The 24,000-nt window shown below is 37.3% G+C and overlaps 2 protein-coding genes across 2 annotated transcripts in view; one reads left to right on the forward strand and one right to left on the reverse strand.

The window, feature by feature from the left end:
• LOC128685001 (putative E3 ubiquitin-protein ligase UBR7) overlaps positions 1–13,541 on the reverse strand; it is a 39,102-nt gene extending 25,561 nt beyond the window's left edge. The window contains exons 1-3 of the mRNA XM_053771436.2: positions 13,280–13,541; positions 3,654–3,790; positions 957–1,017 (exon numbers count right to left, since the gene is read on the reverse strand). Coding sequence (XP_053627411.1) covers positions 957–1,017; positions 3,654–3,790; positions 13,280–13,423 — 342 coding nt within the window. The 5' untranslated portion in view covers positions 13,424–13,541. The remainder of the gene's footprint in view (positions 1–956; positions 1,018–3,653; positions 3,791–13,279) is intronic.
• Positions 13,542–16,404: 2,863 nt separating this feature from the next.
• The window catches only part of TfIIS (RNA polymerase II elongation factor), a 33,063-nt gene continuing 25,467 nt past the window's right edge, over positions 16,405–24,000 (forward strand). Inside the window, exons 1-2 of the mRNA XM_053771438.2 lie at positions 16,405–16,639; positions 20,609–20,668. Of these exons, the coding sequence (XP_053627413.1) occupies positions 16,574–16,639; positions 20,609–20,668 (126 nt within the window). The 5' untranslated portion in view covers positions 16,405–16,573. The remainder of the gene's footprint in view (positions 16,640–20,608; positions 20,669–24,000) is intronic.

The following is a 24,000-nucleotide window of genomic DNA, read 5'->3' on the forward strand; positions in this document are numbered from 1 at the left end:
CTCATAACAATAAAAATGCTTTCAAATGAGCTGATGTAGGTAATAGCTCTTAGCTTGTCAATAAAGCTAGGGATCCTTAACCTTGTCAAACCCTGTGTAAAAAAAAGAGGGGCAGAGAGAGACAGATAGAGAGACAGACAGAGACAGAGAGACAGAAAAGCTAAATATTTGACAGCTACAGCTTTTACTTACGGTATATGACAAGACAGAAGTGCCTCCCTGGGTACCTGCCATCTACCAACCTACTACCAATGTTCTCAATCCCCAAATATAATTATCCTTCAACAATATTCTTGCTTTATATATCATACTTAAAATCCCCGATTGTGTAACTTACATAAACTTCTTACTCAGTGCAAGTATCCTTTGTTTTATGTAGTAGATTCATTCTATGCCCATGACAGCTGAACCAAGCTCAGTCATGCCATATACACTTACTCTCACATAAGAATCTTATGTTTCAGTGATTGCATGTACTTCAATAAATGTCCTAAGAAGCTATGACTTGCATTTTTTCAAGCTCATTTTACCAACTGCACTGATCGCAATGCAGTTGGTAAACTTAAAGTATGTGCAAATAAAGAATCATTGCTAGGCATAGAACACTGCATATTAGAGAATTTGCATAAAGCAAAATAAAAACCTATACTACAATGTACTAGATCTAATTACCATATAAACAGTTTTACCTTTATGCTCAAAATTTCTAGCTGTAAATATTAGCCTAAGCCTACTTATTCACAAATTCATGAATTTTTATCATTCCAAGTTAACTCTGCATTTCTTAAGTGCATCCTTACATTTTTCTTATATAACCTATATTACAATATTAAAATAGTAATGACAAATTTACAAATTCTGCCCACCCTAATCCCGAGAGTTAATACAGTAATACATAACTACAATCATTGCAATTTGTTTAAGTGACTGCATATTGCACCAATAAGTGAACAAACCTTCAAAAGTTTGCAGGCATTCTGAGGAAACTTGGAGTTGCCACAATCGCAGCGAAAATTCCTGAGAAAAAATAAAAGCCATTAGTCCTAAGCAGTTCATAAGACAGTAGCATAGAAGAAAATATACTTATGGTAATGAGATTTCAGAGGTTAACAGAAGTATAGAAGAAAATATACTTATGGTAATGTGATTTCAGAGGTTAAGTACGTACAATATTTGATGCATTCCAAAATTAAAAAAAAGCTTCTCAAATTTTCTTTACATAGTTAAAATATTGTACTGCATTTCTTAGGAACTGCTCAAAATTCCAAATTTTCTATTTTATTGTTAAGCATTTATTGGGATATAGTATGAGACTAATACATCACCCTTCCTCTTTTTCAAAATCCATAATTCACATTCTAAAAAACAAGAAGCTCTAAAACTTCTCCAGTAAAATACAAACTGCAATTTCCACTTAATATATATCTTCTTCTTTCAACAAACTGGCTGTATCCCACCAAGGCAGGGTGGCCCAAAAGCAAAAAGAAAGTTTCTTCTTTTAAATTTAGTAAAATACACAGGAGAAGGAGTTACTAGCCCCTTCCTCCGGCATTTTAGTCGCCTCTTACGACACACATGGCTTATGGAGGAAAAATTCTGTTCCACTTCCTCATGGAAATAAGTGGAAATAAACAAGAACAAGAACCAGTAAGGAAACAGACGAAAACCCAGATGGGTGAGTGCATATATATGCTTGTATATGCATGTGCAGTGTGACCTAAGTGAAAGTAACAAGATGTACCTGAAATCTTGCATGTTTATGGGACAGAAAAGACACCAGCAATCCTACAATCATGTAAAACAATTGCAGGCTTCCGTTTCACACTCGCTTGGCAGGACGGTAGTACCTCCCTGGACAGCAACCGCCCAGGGAGGTAATACCGTCCTGCTAAGTATGAAATGGAAGCCTGAAATTGTGTTACATGATGGTAGAATTGCTGGTGTCCTTCTTCTGTCTCATACACATGCAAGATTTCAAGTATGTCTTGCTACTTCTACTTACACTTGGGTCACACTACACGTGCATATACAAGCATATATAGTATACATACCCCTCTGGGTTTTCTTCTATTTTCTTACTAGTTATTGTTCTTGTTTATTTCTGCTTATCTCCATGGGGAAGTGGAACAGTAATCTTCCTACATAAGGAGGTTTTGTGTGCAAGGGGCTTGGACTTACAGCAGGCATGCGTGAGCGTGTTTGATAGGAGTGAATGGAGACAAATGGTTTTAAATACTTGACGTGCTGTTGGAGTGTGAGCAAAGTAACATTTATGAAGGGGTTCAGGGAAACCGGCAGGCCAGACTTGAGTCCTGGAGATGGGAAGTACAGTGCCTGCACTCTGAAGGAGGGGTGTTAATGTCGCAGTTTAAAAACTGTAGTGTAAAGCACCCTTCTGGCAAGACAGTGATGGAGTGAATGATGGTGAAAGTTTTTCTTTTTCGGGTCACCCTGCCTTGGTGGGAATTGGCCAGTGTGAATAATAATAAAAAATAAGCCATGCGTGTCGTAAGAGGAGACTAAAATGCCGGAGCAAGGGGCTAGTAACCCTTTGTCCTGTATGTATTACTAAATTTAAAAGGAGAAACACTCATTTTTCTTTTTGGGCCACCCTACTTGGTGGGATATGACAGGTTTGTTGAAAGACGAAAATATGTAAAGTGGAACCTCGGTTTTCATATGCCTTAGTTTGCATGTAAAGCTATAGTTATTCTCTATAAAACGTACTTTTTGTTAATATTTCCCATAAGAAATAATGTAAATCCAATTACAGGTACCATTGGACTTACGACCAAGCTTGGTTCCGACCAACCGGTCGTAAGTCAAAATGGACGTAAGTCAAACCTTACTACTTAATATCAACATCACACTTCTGTAATGATTTTATTTTATTGTTTTATTTTGGCATTTCATTTCTTACTTTACTTTTTACAGTATTAGTACTGTAATTTATACTGTAAGGTTTAGGATAAACACTGTGTACAACACAAATAGTTGTTTATTTCCCAGAAATCTGGCATAAAAAACATGGTCGTAAGTCGAGTGGTCATACGTCAAGCAGGTCGTAAGTCGGATGGTAGGTGTAATCCATTCCAGACACCCAAAAATTATTATTATTATTTTTTTTTTAATTATCACACTGGCCGATTCCCACCAAGGCAGGGTGGCCCGAAAAAGAAAAACTTTCACCATCATTCACTCCATCACTGTCTTGCCAGAAGGGTGCTTTACACTACAGTTTTTAAACTGCAACATTAACACCCCTCCTTCAGAGTGCAGGCACTGTACTTCCCATCTCCAGGACTCAAGTCCGGCCTGCCGGTTTCCCTGAATCCCTTCATAAATGTTACTTTGCTCACACTCCAACAGCACGTCAAGTATTAAAAAACAAAAAATACATTTTATAGAGAATAACTATAGTTTTACATAAAAGCTAGGGCATATGAAAACCGAGGTTCTACTCTATATATATTACACATATATATGTTACGTCTTAAACAATTACTATATAAGACAGTTAAACAGTAACTGAATATTATACAAAATTCAATATTATATAAAAATAGTGGTGGAGCACCACTGTAAAGGTATCATTATGAAAAAATGAAATACTGGTGAAACAATAGTAATGGGCTTTGCTTGCCTAACCTCACCTTTTAGTGTAAAGCTCAATAAGGTCATGGTCTTCATGACAGTGATAGCTGCAAGCTAAGCACACAGCAGCTAACCTGCCATTATCTGCAGGACAGCAAGTCATGCAGGCATACAATGCTTGTCGTTTGACATATCCCTGGAAATATGGTAAAATGTGATGAGTAGTAGTATGTCTAGAAAAAATTAAACCTTATTTTTAAATTTGGAAAACTGAAATATGGTAAGCCTATGTTAACTTAACACTTAACAGCTGATTTTGATCCCTTGTGGAAGCATAACTCATGAAAAGTTCTCACAAAATCCAGCAAAGCCAGTTTTCCAGTGTTAGTAACCAGGTCAAAAATGTATAAACTTTTTCACATACAATATTGTACTGCAATGTGCAGGTTACTTGCTTGACAACTTAGTCAGGCAATTAGTGCTCAATGAACAGTTCAAAGTAGGCACCAAAGCAAGTTTGATCAAAAAACTGCCTCACAAAACTGAGGCTTCACTACTTCCCGGTTTTGGTGCCAAAAACAAAATACAGCGTCTCCTCACTTAGCGATGTACTAGTTTACCGAAGCCTCGGACTTACGATGGACTCCCAGCTCGAACAATTATTTAAGTGTATTATTGCAAGTGCTTTTGTAAGTGTGTTTTAGGGGGTCTGAAACGGACTAATCTAATTTACATTAGTATTCCTTGTGAGAACAAATTCGTTCGGTAACGGCACTCGAACAGGCTTCTGAAACAAATAATGGCCAAAACTCGGGATACTACTGTATATCGAAGTTGATTTCCACAACTCTGTTTATTTCAATATACAGTACACTACTGTATAAACATTTAAAAATATACCAGAAATGTTATAAATGGTGCAAAGGTGACATTGAAACAATATCAAAGATGGTTGACACAAACCCACTACCATTATAGTATGCTCCTCACTTAGACGAATTCATTTAACGACGTGGTCTTAGGAACGAACTCCGTCATTAAGCGAGGAGAGGATCATGACAGAAATGTTAAAAGCAGGGGGGGATATAGTGTTGGAGTGGTTGGTACTTTTGTTTAATAAATGTATGAAAGAGGGGAAGGTACCTAGGGATTGGCAGAGAGCATGTATAGTCCCTTTATATAAAGGGAAAGGGGACAAAAGAGACTGTAAAAATTATAGAGGAATAAGCTTACTGAGTATACCAGGAAAAGTGTACGGTAGGGTTATAATTGAAAGAATTAGAGGTAAGACAGAATGTAGGATTGCGGATGAGCAAGGAGGTTTTAGAGTGGGTAGGGGATGTGTAGATCAGGTGTTTACATTGAAGCATATATGTGAGCAGTATTTAGATAAAGATAGGGAAGTTTTTATTGCATTTATGGATTTAGAAAAGGCATATGATAGAGTGGATAGAGGAGCAATGTGGCAGTTGTTGCAAGTATATGGAATAGGTGGTAAGTTATTAAATGCTGTAAAGAGTTTTTATGTGGATAGTGAGGCTCAGGTTAGGGTGTGTAGAAGAGAGGGAGACTACTTCCCGGTAAAAGTAGGTCTTAGACAGGGATGTGTAATGTCACCATGGTTGTTTAATATATTTATAGATGGGGTTGTAAAGGAAGTAAATGCTAGGGTGTTCGGGAGAGGGGTGGGATTAAATTTTGGGGAATCAAATTCAAAATGGGAATTGACACAGTTACTTTTTGCTGATGATACTGTGCTTATGGGAGATTCTAAAGAAAAATTGCAAAGGTTAGTGGATGAGTTTGGGAATGTGTGTAAAGGTAGAAAGCTGAAAGTGAACATAGAAAAGAGTAAGGTGATGAGGGTGTCAAATGATTTAGATAAAGAAAAATTGGATATCAAATTGGGGAGGAGGAGTATGGAAGAAGTGAATGTTTTCAGATACTTGGGAGTTGACGTGTCGGCGGATGGATTTATGAAGGATGAGGTTAATCATAGAATTGATGAGGGAAAAAAGGTGAGTGGTGCGTTGAGGTATATGTGGAGTCAAAAAACGTTATCTATGGAGGCAAAGAAGGGAATGTATGAAAGTATAGTAGTACCAACACTTTTATATGGGTGTGAAGCTTGGGTGGTAAATGCAGCAGCGAGGAGACGGTTGGAGGCAGTGGAGATGTCCTGTTTAAGGGCAATGTGTGGTGTAAATATTATGCAGAAAATTCGGAGCGTGGAAATTAGGAGAAGGTGTGGAGTTAATAAAAGTATTAGTCAGAGGGCAGAAGAGGGGTTGTTGAGGTGGTTTGGTCATTTAGAGAGAATGGATCAAAGTAGAATGACATGGAAAGCATATAAATCTATAGGGGAAGGAAGGCGGGGTAGGGGTCGTCCTCGAAAGGGTTGGAGAGAGGGGGTAAAGGAGGTTTTGTGGGTAAGGGGCTTGGACTTCCAGCAAGCGTGCGTGAGCGTGTTAGATATTAGTGAATGGAGACGAATGGTACTTGGGACCTGACGATCTGTTGGAGTGTGAGCAGGGTAATATTTAGTGAAGGGATTCAGGGAAACCGGTTATTTTCATATAGTCGGACTTGAGTCCTGGAAATGGGAAGTACAATGCCTGCACTTTAAAGGAGGGGTTTGGGATATTGGCAGTTTGGAAGGATATGTTGTGTATCTTTATATGTGTATGCTTCTAGACTGTTGTATTCTGAGCACCTCTGCAAAAACAGTGATAATGTGCGAGTGTGGTGAAAGTGTTGAATGATGATGAAAGTATTTTCTTTTTGGGGATTTTCTTTCTTTTTTTGGGTCACCCTGCCTCGGTGGGAGACGGCCGACTTTTTGAAAAAAAAAAAAAAAAAATTATATATTATATATATATATATTATATATATATTTATATATATATAAATATATATATATATATATATATATATATATATATATATATAATTATATATATATATATATACAGTGGACCCCCGCATAAAGATGACCTCCGAATGCGACCAATTATGTAAGTGTATTTATGTAAGTGCGTTTGTATGTGTATGTTAGGGGGTCTGAAATGGACTAATCTAGATCACAATATTCCTTATGGGAACAAATTCGGTCAGTACTGGCACCTGAACATACTTCTGGAGTGAAAAAATATCGTTAACCAGGGGTCCACTGTATATATATAAATAATATATATATATATATATATTATATATACGTATATATATATACATATGGTTTAGAAAGACACGTAAGCAAACACTATAACATATTTATTAGAAAACGTTTCGGTCCTGGGACCTTGATCACTTCTAACATACAGAGGTAGAAAGACATTATATATACATGTATAGGCGGAGAGTGAGATGTGACGCACGTGACCTGAGGAATGTCATAAGAACATAAGAATGGAGGAACACTGTAGAAGGCCTACTGGCCCATGCGAGGCAGGTCCTTATCAAAACAACCTCTGCCTATGATGAGGACGGGTAGACGATGAAATCATGTGACTCCTGTGTTGTTGGGTTGGTGCTGCTTAAGTATCATGTATGCCAATGTTTTTGAAATTTTGTAGTTTCCAGTGTTGCGTTCTATAGTGTCGGTGACGGCGATTAGTGAGGCTTCTAGGCACCGTCGGCGTCTGAGGTCTGGTTCGGTGAGAACGAGTTGTGCCTTGTTCCAGTTCATCAAATGCCCCGTGGAGTCTGTGGAGGACACAGGCGTACCTTACATCATCTCTGTTAGAGGCATTTCGATGCTCATTCAGGCGGACTGCAAGATCTCTGCCTGTCTCGCCTACATATTTCTTGGGACAGAACCCACAGGGGATAGTGTAGACGCCTGCTGTAGAAGTTAGAGGTGTGGGGCTGCGTTTCGTATATAATATATATATATATATATATATATATATATATATATATATATTATTTATAATGGAAGAGGGTAAGGTACCTAGGGATTGGCAGATAGCATGCATAGTTCCTTTGTATAAAGGCAAAGGGGATAAAAGAGAGTGCAAAAATTATAGGGGGATAAGTCTGTTGAGTGTACCTGGTAAAGTGTATGGTAGAGTTATAATTGAAAGAATTAAGAGTAAGACGGAGAATAGGATAGCAGATGAACAAGGAGGCTTTAGGAAAGGTAGGGGGTGTGTGGACCAGGTGTTTACAGTGAAACATATAAGTGAACAGTATTTAGATAAGGCTAAAGAGGTCTTTGTGGCATTTATGGATTTGGAAAAGGCGTATGACAGGGTGGATAGGGGGGCAATGTGGCAGATGTTGCAAGTGTATGGTGTAGGAGGTAGGTTACTGAAAGCAGTGAAGAGTTTTTACGAGGATAGTGAGGCTCAAGTTAGAGTATGTAGGAAAGAGGGAAATTTTTTCCCAGTAAAAGTAGGCCTTAGACAAGTATGTGTGATGTCACCGTGGTTGTTTAATATATTTATAGATGGGGTTGTAAGAGAAGTAAATGCGAGGGTCTTGGCAAGAGGCGTGGAGTTAAAAGATAAAGAATCACACACAAAGTGGGAGTTGTCACAGCTGCTCTTTGCTGATGACACTGTGCTCTTGGGAGATTCTGAAGAGAAGTTGCAGAGATTGGTGGATGAATTTGGTAGGGTGTGCAAAAGAAGAAAATTAAAGGTGAATACAGGAAAGAGTAAGGTTATGAGGATAACCAAAAGTTTAGGTGATGAAAGATTGAATATCAGATTGGAGGGAGAGAGTATGGAGGAGGTGAATGTATTCAGATATTTGGGAGTGGACGTGTCAGCGGATGGGTCTATGAAAGATGAGGTGAATCATAGAATTGATGAGGGAAAAAGAGTGAGTGGTGCACTTAGGAGTCTGTGGAGACAAAGAACTTTGTCCTTGGAGGCAAAGAGGGGAATGTATGAGAGTATAGTTTTACCAACGCTCTTATATGGGTGTGAAGCGTGGGTGATGAATGTTGCAGCGAGGAGAAGGCTGGAGGCAGTGGAGATGTCATGTCTGAGGGCAATGTGTGGTGTGAATATAATCCAGAGAATTCGTAGTTTGGAAGTTAGGAGGAGGTGCGGGATTACCAAAACTGTTGTCCAGAGGGCTGAGGAAGGGTTGTTGAGGTGGTTCGGACATGTAGAGAGAATGGAGCGAAACAGAATGACTTCAAGAGTGTATCAGTCTGTAGTGGAAGGAAGGCGGGGTAGGGGTCGGCCTAGGAAGGGTTGGAGGGAGGGGGTAAAGGAGGTTTTGTGTGCGAGGGGCTTGGACTTCCAGCAGGCATGCGTGAGTGTGTTTGATAGGAGTGAATGGAGACAAATGGTTTTTAATACTTGACGTGCTGTTGGAGTGTGAGCAAAGTAACATTTATGAAGGGATTCAGGGAAACCGGCAGGCCGGACTTGAGTCCTGGAGATGGGAAGTACAGTGCCTGCACTCTGAAGGAGGGGTGTTAATGTTGCAGTTTAAAAACTGTAGTGTAAAGCACCCTTCTGGCAAGACAGTGATGGAGTGAATGATGGTGAAAGTTTTTCTTTTTCGGGCCACCCTGCCTTGGTGGGAATCGGCCAGTGTGATAATAAATATAAAAATATATATATGTATATATATATATATATATATATATTATTTATAATATATATATATATGTATATATATATATATATATTATATATATATATATATATATATATATATATATATATATATATATATATATATATATATATATATATATATTATTTATAATATATATATATATATATATATATATATATATATATATATATATTATTTATAATATATATATATATATATATATATATATTATATATATATATATATATATATATATATATATATATATTATTTATATATATATATATATTATTTATAATATATATATATATATATATTATTTATATATATATATATTATTTATAATATATATATATATATATATATATATATATATATATATATATATATATATATATATATATATATATATTATTTTTATATATATTATTTTTATATATATATATATATATATATCTATATATATATATATATATATATATATATATATATATATATATATATATATATATATATATATATTATTTATAATATATATATATATATATATATATTATTTATATATATTTATATATATATATATATATATATATATTATTTATAATATATATATATATATATATATATTTTTTATATAATCTATATATATATATATCTCTATATTATATATATATATATATATATATATAATATTATATATATATACAGTGGACCCCCGCATAACGATGGCATCACATAGCGATTTTTCCGCATACCGATTACTTTTATCGCAAAATTTTTGCCGCGCATACCGATTAAAAACCCGCTTACCGATTTTCGTCCGAGACGCGTCCAATGTGCTCTCACATGTGCCGGCCGTCCCATTGTTTACCAGCCAGCCTCCGCGGTAACATCCAAGCATACACTCGGAATATTTCGTATTATTACAGTGTTTTCGGTGCTGTTTCTGGAAAATAAGTGACCATGGGCCCCAAGAAAGCTTCTAGTGCCAACAGTGTGGTAAAAAGGGTGAGAATTAGTATGGAAATTAAGAAAGATTTTGAAGGGTTTGGGGCTAACCCTGAGAAGCCTATGCCAGTTGTGGAATCCATTGTGCCTACTTCAAAGATTAAGGAAATGTGTGCACAGTGGGTTGAACTGCAAACCTTTATAGATGAAAATCACCCTGACACAGCTGTTGCAAGCCGTGCTGGTGACTATTTCAATGACAATGTTATGGCCCATTTTAGGAAAGTCTTGAAGGAACGGGAGGTACAGAGCTCTATGGACAGATTTGTTGTGCGACAGAGGTCCAGTGACTCTCAAGCTGGTCCTAGTGGCATTAAAAGAAGAAGGGAAGTAACCCCAGAAAAGGACTTGCTACCTCAAGTCCTAATGGAAGGGGATTCCCCTTCTAAACAGTAAGAAGATAATACTCTCCCCTCCTCCCATCCCATCAATCATCACCAGATCTTCAATAAAAGTAAGTGTCATGTAATTGTGCATGCCTTTTTCAGTTTGTGTGTATTAAAATTAACATTTCATGTGGTAAAAAAAAATTTTTTTCATACTTTTGGGCGTCTTGCACGGATTAATTTTATTTCCATTATTTCTCATGGGGAAAATTCATTCGCATAACGATTATTTCGCATAACGATGAGCCCTCTTGCACGGATTAAAATCGTTAACCGGGGGTCCACTGTATATATATATTATTTATAATATATATATATATATATATTATTTATAATATATATATATATATATAAATATATATATATATATATATATATATATATATATATATATATATATATATATATATATATATATATATATATATATATATACAGTGGACCCCCGCATAACGATTACCTCCGAATGCGACCAATTATGTAAGTGTATTTATGTAAGTGCGTTTGTACGTGTATGTTTGGGGGTCTGAAATGGACTAATCTACTTCACAATATTTCTTACGGGAACAAATTCGGTCAGTACTGGCACCTGAACATACTTCTTTGGAGACAAAGAATTCTTTGGAGACAAAGAACTTTGTCCTTGGAGGCAAAGAGGGGAATGTATGAGAGTATAGTTTTACCAACGCTCTTATATGGGTGTGAAGCGTGGGTGATGAATGTTGCAGCGAGGAGAAGGCTGGAGGCAGTGGAGATGTCATGTCTGAGGGCAATGTGTGGTGTGAATATAATGCAGAGAATTCGTAGTTTGGAAGTTAGGAGGAGGTGCGGGATTACCAAAACTGTTGTCCAGAGGGCTGAGGAAGGGTTGTTGAGGTGGTTCGGACATGTAGAGAGAATGGAGCGAAACAGAATGACTTCAAGAGTGTATCAGTCTGTAGTGGAAGGAAGGCGGGGTAGGGGTCGGCCTAGGAAGGGTTGGAGGGAGGGGGTAAAGGAGGTTTTGTGTGCGAGGGGCTTGGACTTCCAGCAGGCATGAGTGAGCGTGTTTGATAGGAGTGAATGGAGACAAATGGTTTTTAATACTTGACGTGCTGTTGGAGTGTGAGCAAAGTAACATTTATGAAGGGATTCAGGGAAACCGGCAGGCCGGACTTGAGTCCTGGAGATGGGAAGTACAGTGCCTGCACTCTGAAGGAGGGGTGTTAATGTTGCAGTTTAAAAACTGTAGTGTAAAGCACCCTTCTGGCAAGACAGTGATGGAGTGAATGATGGTGAAAGTTTTTCTTTTTCGGGCCACCCTGCCTTGGTGGGAATCGGCCGGTGTGATAATAAAAAAAAAAATAAAAAATATAATATATATATATATATATATTTAAATATATATATATTTATATATATATATATATATATATATATATATATATATATATATATATATATATATATATATATATATATATATATACGTACGCACGCAGGTACATGTTAAATTTGGTCTTATTCTACAGATATATGATCCAATATAAAGCTCAGAAGAAACCTACTAATTAAGGCTTACTTACTACTGTACTTATATCTAAACCTAGAATAAGTTTTTGATCTATCATGCTTGGTGTTTACACTGAACTGTGCACCGAGCACTAACTGCCTGACTAAGCTGTCATCCCAACCTTTCCTGTGAAAGATATAGAATGATTAGATACGACAGAAGTATACAAGTTGAAGACAGACATGAATGAAGGTGTTGAAAGGGTAAAGAGGTAATTTAATCAAGAAAAAGCTGAAAATAATGAGTTCAAATTAGATCAACTTAAATTGAAAAAGGACACAGTTTTAGAAAGAGTGGAATCATTTGCCAAGTAGGATTTTTGAAGCTAAAACTTTGGGTAGCTTAAAAAAAAAAACAGGTTAGATAATTATGTAAGGAAGAAAGGAAGGATTTAAGAAAGACCTACCTAGCATGGGCCAGTAGATCTATGCAGTGAAATTTGCTACATAATTTCCTACATAACTCTGCATTTCTTTTGTACAACTATGTATCATGTCCAAATAATAATAAATAAATAAATAAGCAGTACTTTGTCACCTGCATCTGACTAAAAAAGGCTGCTGTTTAGGCAAAATATTTGAAGAACAGAGAGACCCAAGTGTTGCAAATCCATCCTTTCTATCAAGTTATTGAGTAAAGTTTATCAGGAAACAGGACATTAAAAGAAAAAAATACACAAAAAATTCAGCATTTATGTTCAAAACTTGTTAGACAATTTCATGCATTAACTGTCATTTAGAAAATTGATGCAATTTAGGCTCAAAAGTTACTTATAAATTATTTATACTATTTGAAAGTTCGTTCCATATCATAACAATTGATTAAAGTCTGTCATTCAAAATGGGGAGAGGATCAGAGCTAAAAAAAAAAAAAAATGACCATTAGTAAGTTTATTTTGGTACAGGTACACAAGTATAATTATCATACCTAGTAACATGTGTAAATTATCTAAAATAACCGCAAAAAAAAAGTCAAGAGAAAATCATTTATTTCCATTGGGGTCCTTGTAATATCTTATCATTAAAAGCCTACCATATCCCAATGCCTATATATATATTACATTCAAATCACCATCTATCATATAAGGGCCCAATAACCGTCTATCATTCAAAAATACTTGGGTAATGAGGTTATTCAGTAAAGCAGATGATGGGTGTGTTACCTGGTCATATGTGCAGGTGGTGTCATCACCAGCACCCAGCACAGCAGCGGCGTCCATCTCCCTCTCCTGTTCCTCCTTCAGCACCTCCACCATGGAGATCCCTGCCTCCTCACCTTCCTCCTGTGTGCTGTTAGCTTCCGCCATGATGCTGGGAGTGTGAATGTATGTGTGTTCAGCTGCTCACCTACAACCACTGCTGTCCTCCCTCCCAGGCACCCACCAACCTCCTCTTGTTGTTGCTTCTCACTACATCCCTCCCCAGGATCCCCCAACCATTATTCCCCATCTCTCCCCTAAACCCCATTACCCTCTTCTCTATACCTCATTACCCCCCTCCCATTCACACCCTGGTAACCCCCCCCCCCTCACCACCCATAAAAAAATCCAGCCACAGGGTAAATAAGTTTAGATTTAGTCCTTATATATAATTTGAAACTTAACAACTGATTTATATAATAAATTATGCATAATTTAGCTTAGGATAAGCCAATAAATTCAAACAATGTTTTATTTCCATTAAAGTCCTTGATGATTTGACTTTCAATTATGAAGTTTTTATACATCTTCACATACGATATATTATGGTCTTAAGGGCACACACACACATAATGTATTATATGTAATATTATTTCGGCTTACACATTTTTTTGTTTTGTTTTACAGTGGTCTTGAAGGGACACAGGTGTTATGGGCATATATAGAGACATAACCTAGGATAAACCAGCAAAATTCAACAACTTGATTTTTTTTCATTAAGGTCCTCACTTCCTTCGATTCTCTATTTTATCATTAACTAACAACTTACAAAATACCATAGACAGTTTATGTATAGGCAGTTTATGTATAGGTTTACGTAAGTACAATTATCATACCTTGTAACATGCGTAAATTTCCAAGAATTACCCAAAACAGTGACTAACTTCCATTGGGATCCTTGAATTCCACTGGGATCCATTTAACCTTATCTAAATCCAACCAAACCCGGCTATAATGTTATAAATAATTCAGAACCTCATAACTACACCTTAATGCCTGAATTCATGTCTGTATTAACAACTTACAATTATAGCCAGCTCATTGTGTGTCTCTGTAATGTTATGACTACCTCTCATATTATAACAATTGGTAAAAATGTTATGGTATAAGAAAAAAAATCACGCAGAAGTATTCAGTTGGTAGATCTAAATAAAGTATCAGGACAATACTGTGTATCAAATTAATAAATAATATTCATGTTAAGCATCGTGCCTAGTCTTTTATTCCTGCAGCTACCCATGTATCTGTATTATTTGTAAAGCTCAGAGAAATAAAACATTATCATTATGTCATATCCCAGGAAAAAGACCAACAATGAAGACTTTTAAACCTGCTGTATGACACTTGTGTGAATTACTCATACAAAAACATATACCTGATGGTATAAATAATGCGCAAAACTTCCTCTAAAACTCACAAGTGATAACTCATAAATATAAAGTGAACTTATGATGTATAAATATGGAAGTAGAGATGCTATTATAAAACTTCCACATACATAGCACAGCCATTGTATTCTTAACATATAAAGATAACAAAAAAAAAAAGGCACAATACCGTGACTGGAACGATACACAAATAACCCGCACATAAAAGAGAAGCTTACGACGACGTTTCGGTCCGGCTTGGACTTTGTAAATGGTCCAAGTCGGACCGAAACGTCGTCGTAGACTTCTCTCTTTTATGTGCGGGTTATTTGTGTAACTTATAAAGATTATTTAAAACCCCATCCAACCGCGCAGTGTGGCAGCACTGTTACATTCACGGAGGAGCTCTAAACCCGTAGGGGTTATACAGGGCTTGGGGGGGAAAAGGAGGTAACAAGGTTTAATTTAGGGAAGATGAGTGTACCTCTAATTCCTTGGATGAAAAGCCAATATAAAGACCCCCCCCCCTTCCTCACCACAGGAAGGTTGCCCAAAAATGAATCCATAAAAAATGTCATCTTATAAATAATTACCATTCCTTTAACATTGTTTATACTGAAGATGAGCGAGACGTGTGCAACAGTTGGGTATCTTTATTTCCGAAATGTTTCGCCTGCACAATAGGCTTTTTCACTGAAATATAGAGGTGAGTTAATATGGAGCCAGTAGACGCACTGATGAACAGATGTAAGGAAGCAATCCATCAGCCTAGAAGTTGAGGTCAGCCTCATAACTAGCTTGAAGGAAAGCTTGGCTCCATAGTCGTGAACAATGTGAAGAAGTGTGAATACAGTAAACAATACCAAGAAGCCTCCTGTGCGGGCGAAACGTTTCAGAAATAACGATATGTACTGGTAAATATTGAAATGCTACACATGTTTCTTCTGCTTGTCACTTTGTATACCATTATTATAATGATAATTGTTTTACCACTGTGTAGCCAAGTATCACATAGGAAAGCGGAGGAGACGTGGAAATATAAACACAAATGCAGTATATTATGATTATTTTAACAATTCGCACGCTAGAAAAATATATGAGTAATATATAAAGGGGAGTCCACCTCTAGAGCAAATTGTAGGAACCCATAGCCTCGGAGAAGCTTAAAAAAAATTGAATTTTTCCTTGAAGTTATTTGACTATTTCACTTCTACACAGTTGGATTTGTATGACTATATATATATATATATATATATATATATATATATATATATATATATATATATATATATATATATATATATATATATATATATATATATATATATATATATATATATATATATATATTATATAATGTTAAAATATGAATTATTTGCATGAGATTTTTAAAGGAATATAGGAATATGTTTGAAAAAATCCAAGTTTTGATTAGAAAGCAGGTTATTAAGAAACATTCTGTTTTTTGTAAGGATTGAAGAGGCTAATTGAATATTCACAGATAAGATATGCCGTGTTATAAAAATAAATAAGCAAAGTGAATTTGTCTCTGTCTCATGTGTATTGTAATATTTACTAATCCCACTCATCATTTTTTATCAAAATTAGATAGAGTACAACCGCACTGTGCGGCTACCCTGATCTGTGACATTGTACAAGGTCACAACAAGAGATAACTATGATTATGTCTTAAGACCCATTACTCAGGATGGTTTTAAGTATTTATGTGTTAGGGTATGTTAATATATATAGTGTGATGTGTGGGGGTGGAGTTGGAGGCGCCGCCAGCCACGACAGTCCTCGCCGGCGTCTGCTTCCAGAAGCATTACGCTGCTAAACCTGCCTTTTCCTGACTGAAATTCTACATCCTCAGCCTCACCCCTGGTCAGTCATGGGCTGCGAGGAGGAAGTGCTCAAGATTAAGAAGAAGCTGGATAAGATGACGTCGAGTGATGGCGTGAGTGACACAGGATAAGTTAGTGGGTGAAGAAAATAAGTGTTTGGTGGGGGCTCACTTGTGGAGTGTTAGTGGCTGCTGCTGCTGCTGCTGCAGCCACTGTGTCCCCGCTTACCTCCACTCCTCTCTCACCTCTGTCAGGCCTCTAACACACTGCTCATTCACCTTGTATACACCTCCCTCACACACTCCAGGACTTTTAGCTATTACTAGCACACTCTCTAGTAACATACACCATCAACTTCACAGCAACACTCGTCCATCATGCCACAAATACACCTAACAAAGAAGAAACACTTATGTCATTATTATTTCCAGGGTAGCTTGATAGTTTCTTGTATTTAACAAGTCACACATGCTTACTAGTGTACATAAATAAACGGCAGACACTTGTTTTTAATATAACCATTCATTCTAGGTGGCAATGGGATCTTCACCTTTATCAGTGATAATTTTTCCCAAATTTGATCACACTTATTTTTGACACTGGGTGACATTTGTTTCATTTTCAGATACTTTATTTCATACAGGCGTGCCCTGAATCTCTCCTCTTCATCTACCTTTGTCATTTGTAATATACTATATATGATATTCGTACTTTAAACAATATAAGCTTTTCTTTAGTTAAAAATACAGGTATTAACACAGGATTATTAGAGGTATGCAATAAAGCGTGAATAATTAACCCAGGATTAACCACCATAGCCAAAAAGTATTATTTATTTTTACTAGGGTTCTCTTTCATTATCCTAATTAAGTACTGTGCATACTGTATAAATATTATTCAGTGTACTATCATAATATTGAAGATAATATAAAATGTTTAAAAAAAAAACTTACACTATGTATTTGTAATAAACTACTACTAGCTAAAATAGCCAAGCTTGACACTAGGTCCCCTCAAGGAAGGTTCCTTGATGTTGGTGAGGGGCTCTTGATTTAGGGAATTGGATCTATGCTCCAGTTCCCCGAATTAAGCCTGAATGCCTTCCACATCCCCCCCAGGTGCTGTATAATCCTCTGGGTTTAGCGCTTCCCCCTTGTTTATAATAATAATAATAATTGACACTAGGTGTTTCTTTGGTATATGATCTGCAATTTTTTTTTTTAATTGGTTGTAGTTTTTACTACATAACATTGTCACAGAAGATCAACTTTCTTGTATCTTTACAGCACTTATTCTTCCTGAACTTATAGCTGTATTAACCCTCCTCTCAAACTCCTTGACAACTTCAGAACACATAGGCATAACACAAGGCACAAAACAGACTTTGATATCCCTTATGTCCATCTCTCCCTATGAAAAAATGCTATGCATTACCAGAACACACTAAAGAGCCCCTGTCTGCAAATCAGTTTAAGGCCCTACTTAGAAATCACCATCACCCAAAATTAACCAGACAAACACTACACCTACCAGCTACTCAAAAACTCCTAAATAATTTGATTGCTCAATTATTTAATCATTACTTCAAACTTCTAATTGTTTAAATTTCATTATTGTAAATTGTGCTAAATTGTAACACTGTAATTTTTTATACCCTTCAGCTCAACTGTAAATTTAATTACTGTAAACGACTAGCTACCTCTATTGTACTAAGGAAAATGATGTATGTATAATGAAAATGTACTCCTCAAAATCACTAGTAAGCATTAGGTTTAGTCTGCTCCAAAAAAGTCAGTGACTTACTTCCATTGGAGTCCTTGTATTTCCATTGGGGTATCTGAAAACTAATCTTTTTTATTCTTTTGTATCCTTGTCTATATTTTTAGAAGACTTAGATTAGTGATTCCAGAGGGTTAATATGCAAATAACCAGCACAAGGAGAGAGGAGCTTAAGACGTTTCAGTCCAACTTGGACCATTTTCAGTCACTAACACTAGTGTGACTTTGTAAATGGTCCAAGTCAGACTGAAACATCGTCATAAGCTTCTCTCTCCATGTGCAGGTTATTTGTGTATTGTGCCTTTTTGTTCTTCCTGGAGGGTTGATGTGCTTTAAAAAAAATCTATTCTTTTTTTTTTTTTAGATTTGTACAGTGTGCAGTGGTTCTTAGGGCATTCAGATGTGTTAGACTTAAATTAGTACATTGCCACTGTATGACCCATATGAGTTTGGAGTTTGTTTTCGAATATACAAATATTAATTATATGTAGGTTTAACCAAGAAAGTTGGGTAGTGTGCCTTATTTCTAGTAGGGTCTTTTTTTTGTTGTTGTAGGCCATCCCCACAAGTATAACTTATAGGTAATTATTTTTTTCCACCACATCAATTTTCCACCAAGGTAGTGATCCTTCCCCCCCCCCCAATGAAAATATAAATATTCAATAACTTTCTTGCCAGAAGTATGCAAACATAACAATTCAAATGACCCACTGAACTGCAACCTCACCACCCCTCCTTCAGAGTATACTCTGTTTCCCACCACCAGACCTCAGTTTTGGCCAGTCTTACCAGAAGACACCAGAAACATGGCTGGAGCAAGTGTAGAAGCCTTACCTGGAGAGAGTTCCGGGGGTCAACGCCCCCGCAGCCCAGTCCGTGACCAGGCCTCCTGGTCAAGAGGAAATTGGACAAGTATCTTCACCAGGTGCCAGATCAACCAGGCTGTGATGGATATGTGGGGCAGTGGGCCCCACATATCCCACAAATCCATATCCTGGTCAACCAGCAGCAACAGCCTGGTTGACCAGGCAGGCACCAGACGAGCCTGGCCTATGGCCATGTTCCAAGAGTAGTGAGACTCTTGAAACTCATCAAAGGTATAACTGGTTTCCTTGAACTGTATAGCAAAAACCACTGAGTAACTGTGGTGAAATCCTTTACAGGCAGGCTTACTAGCTAAGGAATGCAAGACTTCGTAAAGTAACATGTAGCTTACAAAGTCACATCATGATATATTCTGGTCTAAGAAAAAAATCTCAAAAATATATTGCAAGGTATCCAGAATATGATAGTAAGGTTTATTGTGGGCCTGGGTTCAAGGAAACTTGTAGGCCAGAATGAACTGCAAAAATTAGGAATGGTAAAGGTGACAGTAAAATACAAAACTAAGCCATTGCTAGAAAAATTGGCTAAGAAACTGTTCAGACTGTCTGTCTTCAAATTTTGTAATGGTTAGGAACCAAAATCAGTATAGTATTGTAACAGGGGAAGCAAACACAGACAGATATCAGATACAGTACCTTTATACAGATAGAAGAGATCATGAGAGGTGTAAATCAGTTTTAAACTTAACTAAATACAGTAAAACCTCTGTAAAATGGACCATTGTACAATGGATATTGGATAAGGTGGAAAGAGAAATCTGGCTGGACAAAGTTTTGGTGTGTCCGTTGCTTGAGGGTGTCTGGTAGAATTATCATTGCAGCAGATAAAGCCTGTTGCATCACACATTTGTCTGTATGGGAGTACCATCAATGATGCAGACCAAGTACAGTTTGCCAGGTTTTCTCACTTGAAAATTCCTAGAAGGACTAGTCCCGTAAGGGGGGATTACAAATAGACCCCTGGCTGTCTTCAATAAGGTGCTGGACAGGCACCTAAAGTCGGTACCTGACCAGCCAGGCTATGGTTCGTATATTGGTTTGCATGCATCCAACAGTAATAGCCTGGTTGATCAGGCTTTGATCCACCACAAGGCTTAGTCACAGACCGGGCTGTGGGGGCATTGATCCTTGAAACCCTCTCCAGGTATTTCTTTATCTATATGTATTCAGCCTATTCTCAAAATATTTTCACCACATTTCTAATACTGGTGGTAGTTTCCCAAATCATTTAACCTGGTTGCATTTTCGGTTAATTTTTATTGTCAGGACAAGAGTTAATTAAATGTCAGCTGTATTAGTGTATTTACTTTAACCTCTCTTGAGACTTGTTACACTTGTGCATTGTATAGTACTGGAAATACTGTATTGTTTTAAAGAATACACTGACATATATATATTTTTTTTTTTTTTTGGTTGAAGGATCAGACACAGGCACTAGATATACTGAAGGTGCTTCAAGGACTGCCAATCAACTTCCAGGTAAGAATTTGATGTTTAATACAGTAAACCCTTGATTTAACAGACCTCTATTTAACTGACCTTGGAATGGGCAAAATTCACTAGTTATAGTACAGCCTCTCGTTTAACGATGGAGTTCCGTTCCTAAGACCGCATCGTTAAACGAATTCATCGCTAAGTGAGGAGCATACTATAATGGTAGTGGGTTTGTGTCAGCCATCTTTGATATTACACAAATAACCCATATGTAGAAGAGAGGAGCTTACGACGATGTTTCGGTCCAACTTGGACCACTTACAAAGTCACACTAGCGAAAAGGAGAGAAGGAGGGAGTATATATAGGCAGCAGGCGGTAGTGGTAGTAGTGGAGGTAAAAGGTCGTAGGTGGAGGAGGAGCCAGTCAAATACTAAGAAAGAGGAGCACTGCAAGGGAGCTAGGGGCCCACAGAGGGTAAGAGCAAGAACACAGAGGGGGGGAATAAATAATGAAGGAACAGATACCCAAAGCAGAAGAAAGACAACCCAAAGAAGAAAAAAGAAAGAGGAAAGGGGAAGAGGAGGGAGAAGAAAAAGGAATCAGGTTAAGTCACGGGTGTTCTGAAGTTTGGAGCATTTTACAGTGTAGTGGGAAAGGAAAGCATCTACAGAGATGAAGCCAGGACTAAGATTCACACAAGGAAAGTTATGTATAAGGGAGTATTCAACCAGATGGCGACTGTTAAAGTTGGAAGTAGGGAAGAGAGTTTTAGCAGAAGACCAGTCAGTAGGATGGCTGTGATCTCTGACGTGGCAGAAAAGAGCAATGTTAGTGTCGGCAAGCCTTACACTACTTTTGTGCTTCCTAAGTCTGTCAGAAAGAGATCGGCCAGTTTCTCCAAAGTACTGAAGACGACAGACTGGCCGATCTCTTTCTGACAGACTTGGGGAGCAGTTTAGTGTATAGAGCAAACCCAGTATAACTTGTAATAAATTGAGATTAATTCTAAAACTTTGAAAATTCCACATTTGGCTAATATTTGCCAAGAAGACTCAAGAAATCGTAATGACACGATTGCAAACAAACCATACCCCCGGCCGGGATTGAACCCACGGTCATAGACGGGCTGGAGTTTTGAGACTCTATGACCGCGGGTTCAATCCCGGCCGGGGGTATGGCTTGATTTGCCAAGAAACAAGCTTATCACACATACATCATGATCATATGCCAAAATGAAATGAATTTGCCTAAAAAAAAAAATGAAAAATAACTTTCCTGCTCCCTTTAGCCACAAATAAGTAAAATGGGTAATTATGGGACCCAATTAAGAGTTTGTGCTACTTGTAGGGAGATTTAACATTAAAATGGGTGCATCCTAACTTGTGCCTGAGTTGAGGGGACATGAGGTATGAAAGAGGTTTATATGAGCTTGACTATATGTCAATGGTGTAACGAAAGAGGAGAGGGTATAATAATAATATTCCAAAAGAGGCAGGCCATAGACAGTAGACATGGATAAGCTCTACAATGAATGAAAGGAAAGAGTGCATGGTTGAGAACTGTACATCCAAGGAACCACAACAATATTGGGAAAAATTTCTTTAACACAGTGGTACAAAAAGTGGGACGAACTGAAAATAACGGTAAAGGGGTGAAGCAGTTATAATGGTATTTTCACATCAGTATTTTAAAGATAAGGGGTGGGGGCCAATAACTTGAGGACTAACTGTTCCCTCTGTGCACAGACTACCTGTAGAATGGGTAATTACAGTTATAAATAACATCCATTTGTAAACCCTATCTTGTCAATTATAATACACTGGGTTTCTGACTTATCTGCATTTGCGGTCTGCATACTGTGGCACCAAGTTCTGTACTGTAATTATATATATAGACCTGTCACTTTTGAAGTGCAAGATAATAATTACTGGAAACGTCACTTCGAGTGAGCAAGCTATCAGTGTTATTCAGATCAAATAAATACCTTATTGTATACTATGCATTTTTGTTCTAATATGTTTAATAAACATTCACAATGATTAAACATTGTTTGATACTACAGTATTTGCATTTGGAAAGAAATGTAGAATAATGAGTATTTTTTTTTAACACTGGCCATCTCCCACTGACATAGGGTGACCTGAAAAAGAAAGCAATCATCATTCACTTCATCACTGTCTTGCCAGAGGCATACTGATACTACAGTTCAGATGCCCCTCCAAACTGCAGATATCCCCACCACTTGCTTATAGTGCAGGCACTGTATACACTTCCTACCTCCAGGACTCAAATTTGGTTAACTGGGTTCCATGAATTCCTTCACAAAATGTTACCTTGCTCACATTCCAACAGCTTGTCAAATCCAAAAAACCATCTGCCTCCACTCACTCCTATCTAACACGTTCACACGCACCTGCTGGATGTCCAAGCTCCTCGTGTACAAAATCTTCTTTACTCTTTCCCTCCAACCATTCCTGGGATGACCCCTACCCTGCCTTCTGTCCATTACAGATTTATACACCTTCTAAGATGTCCTATTTTGCTTCATCTTTTCTAAATGTCCAAACTACTTTAACAATCCCTCCTCAGCCCACAGGATTATACTTTAGTAACTCCACACCTTCACCTAATCTCCAAGCTACAATAGACAATGCATGTGTGTATTAGTTTGTGAACACATTTCTGATTGTAACACGAGTGTAAAATCGGGGAAGGGGCAGGACTGGAACCCATGACAAGTAAGATAAGAGATAAGATTTCGTTCGGATTTTTAACCCCGGAGGGTTAGCCACCCAGGATAACCCAAGAAAGTCAGTGCATCATCGAGGACTGTCTAACTTATTTCCATTGGGGTTCTCAATCTTGTCCCCCAGGATGCGACCCACACCAGTCGACTAACACCCAGGTACCTATTTGCTGCTAGGTGAACAGGACAACAGGTGTAAGGAAACGTGTCGAATGTTTCCACCCGCCGGGAATTGAACCCGGGCCCTCCGTGTGTGAAGCGGGAGCTTTAGCCACCAGGCCACCGGGCCACCTGCTAGCAGGCCAGTACTCTTAACCACTAGACAATGCAAGCTTCATGAAATGCACGAAACTATGTAATAAGGATGTCTGTATGGAAAATAGACACTGAATTCAGAAAAATTTTGAAAATTTTTCAGCAGTGCACTAGGGTCATAAATGGGTAATATAAGTGGTACAGTAAATAATTTCTTTACATTGACTAGTGTGCATAAAGTCAACCATTGTATTTTATTTGTTCATATTTTAGTTTTAGATCTAACTTGCCAGAAATGGCTGAAAATTTTTCTCAGCTACACCCATGTAATGTAAATTTGATTGCAAGTAAAGATTTTGTACAGTACAGTATTAA

Source organism: Cherax quadricarinatus, chromosome 5 (assembly GCF_038502225.1).
Source record: "Cherax quadricarinatus isolate ZL_2023a chromosome 5, ASM3850222v1, whole genome shotgun sequence".
Classification (NCBI taxonomy): domain Eukaryota; kingdom Metazoa; phylum Arthropoda; class Malacostraca; order Decapoda; family Parastacidae; genus Cherax; species Cherax quadricarinatus.